Source organism: Lucilia sericata, unplaced genomic scaffold, assembly GCF_015586225.1.
Source record: "Lucilia sericata isolate MDLA Ls3-8-SP2 unplaced genomic scaffold, ASM1558622v1 Contig000292F_arrow, whole genome shotgun sequence".
Taxonomy (NCBI): domain Eukaryota; kingdom Metazoa; phylum Arthropoda; class Insecta; order Diptera; family Calliphoridae; genus Lucilia; species Lucilia sericata.
Genome location: NW_023994317.1, coordinates 402,891 through 415,000, shown reverse-complemented (window position 1 = coordinate 415,000; position 12,110 = coordinate 402,891). Strand labels below are relative to the sequence as shown.

At 28.8% G+C, this 12,110-nt stretch overlaps 1 protein-coding gene across 1 annotated transcript; it reads left to right on the top strand.

Moving 5' to 3' along the window:
• Nucleotides 1-111: 111 nt before the first annotated feature.
• LOC119603318 (cGMP-specific 3',5'-cyclic phosphodiesterase) lies at nucleotides 112-8,862 on the top strand (the record flags this gene model as incomplete). The annotated part of the gene is made up of 7 exons (XM_037955323.1): nucleotides 112-623; nucleotides 860-949; nucleotides 1,022-1,556; nucleotides 1,623-2,038; nucleotides 5,651-5,804; nucleotides 5,882-6,262; nucleotides 6,332-8,862. Coding segments are annotated over 7 exons (2,486 nt in total), but the record flags the coding sequence as incomplete, so codon positions are not given.
• Nucleotides 8,863-12,110: the final 3,248 nt, after the last annotated feature.

The following is a 12,110-nucleotide window of genomic DNA, read 5'->3' as shown; positions in this document are numbered from 1 at the left end:
CAAACGAAATCACCCTTTGAATTCGTTTAAAATTTCGATCGATATCGAATGTAAAAAATTGCTAATATTTATGTGTAGTAATTATAAATATTTTTCTAATATTCTTTCCAGCCCTTAAAGATGCGGTTAAAAAAGCTCGATCTGAAGAAATTATTATACCATTTGGTGTTGGCATTGCCGGTATGGTGGCGCAAACAAAACAAATGATTAATATACGAGAGGCATATAAGGATGCACGTTTTAATTGTGAAATTGATTTAAAAACAGGCTATAAAACCAACACTATACTATCGATGCCCATATGCAATTATGAGGGTGATATCATTGGAGTAGCACAAATAATCAATAAAACGAATGGCTCAAATGAATTCGATGAACATGATGTAGAAATATTTCGCAGATATTTAACATTTTGTGGTATTGGTATACAGAATGCTCAACTATTTGAAATGTCCGTCCAGGAGTATAGGCGTAATCAAATTTTATTAAATTTGGCGCGCAGTATATTCGAGGAGCAAAATAATTTAGAATGTTTGGTGACGAAAATAATGACCGAAGCTAGGGAGCTATTAAAATGTGAACGGTGTTCTGTGTTTTTAGTTGATTTGGATTGCTGTGAGGCGGTAAGGATTATATTTTTATAATAGTTAAAATTTTAGTTAAAATTTACTACAGACTTCTTTATTAAAGATAAATTATTTAAAATAGAAGAAAATTAATTGAACATATTTATAACAATTACATTAACATTGTTCAACTCTTTATTAATTAACCCTACATTCTCAAAATTTGTATTACAGTAATTATTCAAACATTGTTAATCTATTTTCACCTTATAAACATCCGTATTTTATTTCAGAGTCATTTAGAGAAAATTATTGAAAAGCCCAATGAAATCCAAAGACGTTTAAGTCGTAGCATTAAAAGTACTGAAAGTTTTGAAGAAAAGGTAAGTCATTTAACAAATACCAGCAAATGTCAATACAACATATTCACCTAGTTAAAAATTTTAATATTTTAGCAAAAAATGTCCACCCGATTTACGGTACTTTTTGAATTGGGAGCCGCCAACCAATCGGCAAATATTTCACGGCCATCAGTAGATGACTTGAGTAATTCAACTTTGGCACAAATTGCACAATATGTAGCTTCAACCGGATATACGGTGAATATAGCCGATGTCCGGGAATGGGTTTTAGAACATAATCAAATTAAGGCAGAAAATGAAATCGATTGCATTAAGGCAATACTATGTATGCCAATAGTGAATGCTCAAAAGACAGTAATTGGTGTAGCTCAATTGATAAACAAAGGTACTGGTGTACCTTTTACCGATTCGGATGCTTCAATATTTGAAGCCTTTGCCATATTTTGCGGTCTTGGCATACACAATACCCAGATGTATGAAAATGCTTGTAAATTAATGGCTAAACAGAAAGTGGCACTGGAGTGTTTATCATATCATGCTACTGCAGCACAGGATCAGACAGATAAACTGGTGCAGGATGTCATAGAATCGGCAGAAACATATAATTTATATAGTTTTAAATTTATAGGTGGGTATAAAATATTATAAAGCATAGAAAGTTTTCAATTCAGTCAAAATGCAAAAATCTTTTCAGATTTCGATTTGTGTGATGACGACACTTGCCGTGCTGTGGTACGCATGTTCCTGCAATGTAATCTGGTGCAAATGTTTCAAATACCTTACGATGTTTTGTGTCGCTGGGTCCTAAGTGTACGCAAAAATTACCGTCCCGTTAAATATCACAATTGGCGCCATGCCCTCAATGTGGCCCAGACTATGTTCGCCATGATGAAAACTGGCCGCATGGAACGTTTTATGAAGGATTTGGAAATATTTGGTTTGCTCGTCGCATGTTTGTGTCATGATTTAGATCATCGAGGCACTAATAATGCTTTTCAAACTAAAACTGAATCTCCATTAGCCATATTGTATACTACCAGTACTATGGAACATCATCATTTCGATCAATGTGTTATGATTTTGAATTCGGAAGGAAATAATATATTTCAAGTAAGTATTTTTAGTTTAACTAAATTTATTTAAGACACATTTGTTCAAATAAAATGGTTTTGTTACTTTTTTTTGTTTATTAATTTTAGTTAATTTAATCAGGGCAAATATTAAATACAAATATCTAGACATACATACTTGTCTAAATAAATAAACAAATAAATTCTTCTATTTATTTATATTTTATATTTAATTTACTTATAACAAGACAAAACATATTTGTGTATAATTTTATAAAGATAACTTTATTTGACAATGAAATATATTTCGGAAGTGGGCCTTATATGGGAGCTATGACCAATAATGGATTGATCAGGGAAAAAAGTGGTAGCATGATTTATATGTACACAAAACATATTCAAGTTAAATTTTATCCTTATAGCTATAGAATTCAATGAAATATATGCGTTTAAGTGGTTTTCGGAAGTGGACCTTATATGGGAGCTATATTTGTACGTACACAAAACATATTCAAGTAGAATTTTATCCCTACAGCTTTAGAATTCAATGAAATATATGAGTTTAAGTGATTTTCAGAAATGGGCCTAATATGGGAGCTATGACTAATCATGGGCCTGTTGGGAACAAATTTCGTAGAGTGATTCATATTTAGACAAAACTAGTTGGTGTTGAATTTTAGCTTTATTTGACAATGAAATATGTGATTTTCGAAAGTGGGCCTTATATGGGAGCTATGACCAATAATGGACCGATCCGTAAAAATTTGGTAGAATGATTTTGATGTACACGAAACATATTTAACTCGAATTTTATCACAATAGCTTTATTTGTCAATGAAATATTTGCGTTTAGGTCATTTTTGGAGTGGACCTTATATGGGAGCTATGACCAATTGTGGACCGACTGAAATCTACGTTGGTAATATGATTTCTGTAGAGTTAGAGTGAGGGAGTTACTAATGATTAACTAATTTTCGGGAATATATATACCTTTGTATGTGACTATGAAAAAATATTGGATCGATTGTAAAAATTTTGAACATAATTGATCACTGCCCATCGAAATATCTTTGGTAGTTTCTTCAAAGAATTAGGAAGTAGTAGTCTGAAGAGGTAGTCTGAAATTTTTACTCATAACTTATTACGTTGTGAAACGATTCAATACCAAACCGCCTAGGATAATAATAAATATTTAGGGCGAATTTTGTTGATTTGGAAGATTAAATTAATCTTCACATATATTACATAGAAATTTAATAAAATTCGGCTAAATTGTCAAAATAATCCGTATACTGTTCGAAAAATTACACCTTTTGTTAATATTTTAAAATTTTACAGAAGCCTGCTTTACATTTCCTAATGCGCTTTCGAAAGACCTTTTCAATTACACCACTGTCGCTCTACTCTGTTTACAAAAGGGACTCGAATGACCCATTAAAATTAAAAATTTGTTCTGCAGAAAGCTAAACAAAAAATATATTTTGAAGTGAATTCTGAAAGTTCATGTAAATTTAGTGTTAAAGAGGCGCAACTTTCAATGACCGATAACATGAAAGTTTGTCTTACCAACGCCGAACGGTTTGGGGATACTACATGCGAATTTTTTGCATTATTTAAGTTTGCTATGCTTTTTATTGACAATGCGTTTGATGTCTTGTGTAAAAAGTATCACTGCATTTAAAACTAATTCTGTATTCGAAAAATGTGTTGAAAATAACATCACAACGTTAACGTATACATTGTTACCTTTAGGAAAGTGGCCAAACACTCCTCGAGACACGTCGAATAACTATATGTTTGAATTTTTGTATTATTGGATACATCCCTTATCAAGTCCATTGATTACGAACATGCATAACTATTTATTAATATAGAAAATGTGTCATGTACGGAATTCTTTGTTTTCATTGATTTTTGCAATTTTTGATAATCATAATGAATATTAGAAAAAACTGAACAAATGCCCCTAGTTCGATTTTTTCTAATATTCATTATGGTTATCAAGCTTTCGAGTAAAATCAATATCAAGTATTTTTATATATATATATATATATATTTTTTTTTTTTTTTTTTTTTTTTTGATTTAAGGATACTGTACTACAATCTAGTCAATTTAATTAAAAACCATAAATTAACTTAAAGAAATATGGCCTTCAATATCACGAGAATTTTTTTGTACTACATAATTGTATCATATTTTCAAAGTATTTTTTATTTATATTTTCTAATTGGAAAGTACCAACATATGTATTTATATTATTTTTAACATGCGTAGAATTTTATTAAATTTAAACTAACATAAAATATGAAAACACAAATATTTGCATTTTATACACATGTATAGGCAACTTTAACAATATCAAATAGACAAACGTACAAACTACCATTTCTAACTATAAAAGGAAGCTTTTTTCGTAGTTTTGATATCAATTCAAAAACCACTTTCGATCATAAACTATTAACAAGAATTTAAATAAATTTTTAAAATGAAAGTTGCCTTGGTCTTTCTTATTATTGCCTTTATGGGTATAGTTAATATTGCCATATGTGCAGCTGTTGAAGAAGAAACTACACAATCTCCGGATACTACAACAACTACTACAACTGTCGCACCACCGGCACTACCTGCAGGACCCAAAAAGAAAAAAGTCACTATAACCAACTTGAAATATACAGCCATCCGCACAATAAGAAGGAATGGAGGCGCAAATCGAAAAAATAGAAATGGTGGAAGACAAGTAAGAAATGGAGTTGCAAATGGAAAAAATAGAAAAGGTGGACAACAAGTGAGAAAGAATAACAACAAAAGGATTAATAAAAATAAACGTGTTAACAGAAATAATCAAAACAGAAACCGTATGGGCTAAATAGATTAACATGGCTAAAGAATAATAGAGCAAAATCTAACAACTTGATACACGTATTTGTAAAAAATCTTAAATAACGATATTTGTAATAAAATCATTTTGCATTTATAAAATTTGTTTTTATTTTAATTCGATTCTGATCTTATTAAATCTTACTTTGGGTCAAGAACCAACTTCTAACGAATTTGAAAAATTGGTTAATGTTTTTAAACAAATCATTTTTGTCGAATTTTATCATAATAATAAAATGATTATTGAGAATAATCATGATTATTGGTTAAATAAACAAAATCATATGCAGTACAGGAGACATGATCTGGGAGGTATATGAAAAAGTGGTTCAATATCAACAACAAACAAACCTTGCCTATAAAGAATAATTGTGGAAGATTTCAGCGCCCTAGCACTTTCCATTTGGACCTTACCGAGCTTTTAACAGACGAATGGACATGGCTATATTGTCTTAGAATAAAATAAGAATCTAGGAATGATAAAACCAATAAGTCTAACCTTGTTCTTCGATGATGTACAATGTATGCTTTTTACAATATTGCTGGGAGAATTTAGTTATTTTCGCAATTTTTATCGATGGTCAAAAGCTAATAAAGAACTGTTTCCATAGATGAGAGTCTAAGTTAACACAAAACAAAATTGCGACATTACACGAAATATATATTCGGAATTTGTTTATAATATAAAGTATCAGCAGCTCTGAATTCATTTTTTAACAACCAAATGTATTTATATAGATAAGTAAAAATAATTTAATTTTTTAACACTTATAGGCTCTATCACCAGAAGATTACCGTGCCGTAATGAAAACTGTAGAAAATGCTATACTTTCCACCGATTTGGCAGTATATTTCAAAAAGCGTAATGCCTTTTTAGAACTTGTGGAAAATGGAGAATTCGATTGGCAAAGTGAAGAGAAAAAAGAATGTAAGTTAAAACCACAAACTATAAACAATTGTAATAAATATTTAAAAAAAAAAATATTTTTTATTTTGTATTTGTAGTATTATGTGGCATGATGATGACGGCCTGTGATGTTAGTGCTATAGCAAAACCTTGGGAAGTGCAACATCGTGTTGCAAAATTAGTAGCTGATGAGTTCTTTGATCAGGGTGATTTAGAAAAATTACAATTAAATACACAACCTGTGGCTATGATGGATAGAGAACGTAAGGATGAATTACCAAAAATGCAAGTGGGTTTTATCGATGTAATATGTTTGCCGTTATATCGAGTACTGTGTGATACTTTTCCTTGGATAACGCCCTTATATGAGGGAACTTTAGAAAATCGCCGTAATTGGCAAGATTTAGCGGAAAAGGTAGAAATGGGTTTAACATGGATTGATCATGATACTATTGACAAACCAGTCGAAGAATTTGCTGGTGAGTATTTAAGGTATATAGTTGATAATATATAATAACAAAAAAATATTTTTTGTTTTGTATCGAAAGCCTGTGCTGAGGAAGATATAAAAGATATAGAATTTACGGTGACCACCTTAAATTGCCATCAACAGCCGCACAGTGATGAGACCTCTACACCGGAACACCACCGCGGCACTTCGCGTTTAAGCATGAAAAAAACTGGCGCTATAGGTAAAGCCGTCAAGTCGAAACTCACAAAAACTCTGTACAACAGCATGGACGGTGTTAAGCCAAAAACTTCTCTAAAGCTGCTAGAAACTCATGTCAGCGAAGATCTCGATGATAAAAGCCCGACAAGTCCGTCACAACCACCGAGTGGTTCTACCGGTCAAATGTCAGCCTCATCATCAATATCATCATCGTGTACCACCACATCGGCAAGCGATAAGAATAAAAAACGTTCAAAATTATGTGCTCTCTTGTGACGAAAACCTTCCAATTAGAATTTAAAGTAAGATTTTAAATTTTGAAAACAAAAATCTACTAATTCTAATTGGAAGTGAGTATCGTGTATTTTAAAGCACTTGTCTGAAGACAAGTTCTGAACATTTTGTGGTTAATTTAGAAAATTATTAAATACTTTAAAAGTAAACAGTAAAACTTAAATAATTTCAGCGTATGGAAGTAATCAATTTATTTATATGTTAATCCATATTTAGCGAACGATTACAAATAAATTTGTAACAACATCTCCTGAATGACATTAAGTGTTGAAATTTCAAAACTTTCAATTCTGTTTTCTATGTTGGTTTTTAGTTTAAAAAAGCTATATTTGTATATAGAGATTTTATGGTACTTCCATTAAATTGAAAATGGTTTCTTTAATTTACATCATTCAGTAACAAATTAAATATATAACTAGGAAAAGTTTTAGTATTTAGAAAAAGGAAACTTTCTTAGATATAGAATGAGTGCAAACAGAACCTCTTAACATTAGTAAGTGGCATCAATGGATCTTGGAATGTCGTAATATACATCCAGGAAAAATTATAAAATTGTTTCTAAAAGAAACTTTTTTTAGAACGAGTGTAAACAGAACCACTTCAGATTCATGAAACTAGTGATTTCAAATTTTATTTTAGATATCTAAATATTTTTTTGAACCCCAAACTGTGTTTTTAATCTTTCAAAAATGACAAACAACTCAATACTAAATAAAAATCGATTACCAAAGTAAATAAACTAACCAATGTCTAATATCTCAATATTTAGTAAAGCAACCTATGCTGAAATATTTGTAGAGTTAAATAAGAAGTAGTAAAAATCCTAATATGTATAATCAAATACATACATACAATAAAAACTGATTCTAGTCAAAAACTTGCTTATATGCGAATACAAATAAAATAAAAGATTAAACTACTAAAGTTGAAAAACCCCAAACTAAATAGAAACTCAAAGAATAATAAATTTAATTTAAATTTAAGTAAATTAGAGCAAAACTTTTAAAAAATAATCAAAATTATTAGTAAATGTATAAATAGTTAATTTTTTTTCTTATAAAAATGAAAACTATAGCAATATAAATGATATTTATAGCAAATATAATTATAATTAAATGCTAATATATAGATGATTAATTGATGTGTAAAAAAGTAAATATAAAATAATCATATATAAGTCAATTTTATGAAAAAAATAAATTTTGAAAAATCTCAAATGAAATACGTATAAAAACACATTTTGACAAGGAAATTGTAACTGTGCGTATATATAATAGAAATGACTAAATAAAGCACAGTGATTAAAAGTGTTTAGCAAAAAATAGATTATCATTTAATAAAGAAAAATACCTAGTTTTGTTTTACATCTCATGTATATACAATTTGAAAAAATATATCGATACCCTATATTCAAAAAGTGCTAAATCAATAATGTCTAGTTTTCAGGAAAGCAAAAAAACTATTTAATTCGTGAAATATTGCACTAAAAGAAAATATTTCTTCCATAATACGTTTTTAACATCCTTACTAATTCTTACCTATGAAAAAATTTTAATATTTTGCATATTTTAGCGACTTATTTAAGATAGCACTTTTTGGTCGACAAAAAAACAAATACTTGTTCTAAGTTAGCATGTTTTGTTCAAAGAATAGAACAAAAATTTCTTCTAATAATATGCGTTATTTTATAATTTTATGAAATGTTTTTTTTTTTTTAAAGGGATATAAGTCAAACCAGTAAGTCCAATAAGATGCATTTACACCATTTAAGTAGAAAAACTCATGGCATATCTGCTTGTTTACTATTCCTTATTCTCAGTACAAATATTTTAAATTATGAAAAGTTTTTGAATATAAAAAGTACCAATATTTTTTGCATAATACTCCATAATTTGCACATTTAAAGACTTTTTTATAATCAGAATTCTAAATTGAAACCATAGAATATTATAGATCTTAGTGTTATAAACGTTTTCTGAAATAACTTTACAATTTTCGGAAAAACATTATTTAAAGTATAAAACTGGCTTTATATACAAATATATAAAAATGATCATATCTTAAAAACTATACATTCAATTTATTAATCTTAACCTGTTTTGTGTTCAGCATGTCCATCTTGTTAATATACAAAATAAATTTTAAATAAATTTGAAGTTTTAAAAAATGTTGTAAAATTTGTATGGAAGTTAGCACTTATTTTCTTCAATAAAAATTTAACTTTGAGATAGCATATTAACAAAAATTGTTGTTAAAAGTGCAAAAATTACTTTTTTGGTTTCAAATTTATACCAGACGTGGATCATGCATTGAGGAATCCTTTTGCATCAAAAACTTACTTTGCCCAAAATTGAGTTCGCACTTTTTGAATATAGGGTCACGATATATAATAACCTATTTTATTTAAATATGCACAATTTTATTAAATAAATTCTTTATTACCACCTAAAACCTTTGTGTACATTTTCTGAGCAATAAATAAATAAATAAAAAAAACTATATTGCTTCAGTATTAGATTATATAAACTGTTTTTTATATTTTTTAATTTATTAATGGTAGTTTTATTGTTTATATTAATTTAGAAAATTGTCTCACGCATAGAAAATATTGTAAAAACTTAAACTAAATAAATCAAAAGACAAAGAAATGAATAAAGTTTACTCACTTAAAAATTATAAGAAATTCGTTTTTATTTACACATTTTTTAAACAACGGTAAAAATTTTCTTAAATCATTAAGGACCACTTTATGGTCCTTGTGCCAGGACTTTATGTAATTTTAATGAAATGTCAAAAACGAGTAATCGAAGTCCTGTAGAACAAAACATCATTTGTTAAAATTTGATAACTGGTTCTAAAGTTATTCAGTCATCAACATTTATAATTTTGAACAAAAATACCCGACATGCCCTACTTTAAGGATCCATTTCAAGTTATAACTAAATCGACAGTATTGAAAATTTGAAGTGGTCGAAATGTCTGTGGGATTACACAGCTCTTTCTGTAAATATTAAAAGTTGTAAACGGAAAAAATTTAACATTTTCCAATAAAGATTTTTAAATGTCTAACAGCACAGGAAAATAATTTCATAGATTTTCAATAACGGGAAGTCTCAAGAATACAGTTATTTTTTATTTTAGTTCAACATTATCAGACAAAGTAAGAGCAGTATCATTATTAAACACTATTTTTATACCACTTTTTTTCTATGAAGCAGTTGGCCTTCGGCCGGGCGCACAGTGGTATAGGAAAAAAAAAAGAGAGAAATAATTCGGTAACTTCTAAACGGTTAATCCGATTTTAATGAAATTTGGTATGCACAAAGAGGAGGTGTTGTCGAGTTTAGGTTTTGAATTTGGACCTTATAGGCCAACCAGGGGCCCGGCGGGGGGTCCTCAAATTAGGACACCTCGGCTATGTTAAATTTTTAAAACGATCCTATTTCTTCATTTGAGTTCCGATTTAAAAAAATATCGTATATAGAATCTCCTCATCGAGCACTATAAAAAATGTCGTCGTAGCAGTAAATTATCTCTTATAGTTTAGGAGATATTCGCATTTGAAAATTAAAATTTTAAAATTTTTACCGTCCTTACTTTAGTTTTTTTGATAATAGCGGGTCCAAATATTCCCGATTTTCGCCATTTTTTTATTCGCTTAACAACAAGTTTATATATCAAGCAGTGAAAGAATTATGTAAAAATCATGACTGAGTCCAAAGTTATAGGCATTTTAATTTAAAAAAATTAAAAAAAGGCGATTTTTTGTCATTTTTTTGGGAAAAAAGTATCTTTTTCTTTTTAAGTTATCTAAAAAGTTTCTAAGAAGATGTATATAGAATTTATACTTTTTGGAAAGCTGACTTTACATAAAATACGATAAATGAAACAAAACCTAAAAATTGTTTATACCATATACCCTATTTTTTATGGAAAATTCAATTTTGAGCAAAAATTCTCGAATCGCATAGTCAATATCAAATTATAGTGACCTGTTTTATATGACCCAATATGTTCTTAATCATTTTGTAACGGGTTTCGATAACCCCGCCCCTGGTATGGATATAATAGGCAAAAAACCAAAAAATCCCATTTTTGGGATTTTTAAAAACTTTTTTGGGAATTCCGGGATTTCTAATAAGAAAATTCGAAATTTTTATTTAATTTTGGATTTTGAGTAAAAAAATCTACCTAACTGTAAAATTTCATCAAAAAATATTCATAAATAAAATTTTTATTGCAATTTGAAAAATTTGTATCTTCGCAAAAACTGAATAAAAAACATTTTTTAATTTTTTTTTTAAAAAAGTATTCCGCGATTTTTTTAATTTTCAAAAATTATATACAGTTTTGTTGAAAAATAGACAAAATTACCTTTCCATTGATATATAACATGCCTACCTAATGTTTTTTAAGTGACAAATTAATTAGGGAAAACTCAACATCTTTTAGAAAATTTACCTAGCACTATTATTTTCATCCATATGTGTAACAAATTTAAGAGTTAACCTTAACCGCCGCGCTGTGGCGGCTCAAAGTAGGGTACCTACGACATGTAAAATTTTTAAACTCGTGCCATTTTTTTGTTTTTCACCCAAATACAAAGATTTTTATATTTTGTGAAAGCGCTCGACGAGATCTTGAAAAAAGATGCTTGGACATACTACTTATCTCTTATAATATCCGAGTTATAGGCATTTAAAAATTTAGTGATACAAAATTTACCATACCTTGGTCCGCCTTTTTTTGAATACCGGGCGTAATTTTGGACCAAATGGAGTCAATTTTTTCTTGTTAGTTAGACAACAAAATTTCCAATAATATACAAAAAATTTCATATCAATATCATTTACAGATCCAAAAATATACGTTTTTTAATTTAAAAATTCAAAAAATTTTAGATTTTTGCCGTTTTTTTTTCTAAAAATGTGTCTTAACTCTTTTATTAATAAAATAAAATTTTCTTTAAGAACATATAACAATTTTATAGTTTTCTAAAAGGTATCTTTACGCAGAACGCTTTGGAGTAAAAAACTTGTCCTATTTTTTGAAAATGTTGCCACTGCGTCCTTCCGAATATGACCTATTTTTTATCAAAACTTCAACTTTGGGCGACATGTTCTAAAATCCCAAAGCTGGGATCAGAAAACTGAAAGCAGTTTTGGAAACCCCAATATGTTTTCTATTTACTTCAAAAGTATTTTCCCAGCCCTGAAAGAAATGTGGACCCTATGGGCAAAAAAGTAAAAAATCCCATTTTTGGGATTTTCATTCCTATTTTTGGGAATTGCGGGATGCCCTTTGACCTTTTATATTTTTTTTTTGCATTTTCTTATTTGAAATGACAAATTTAACAAGCGTTG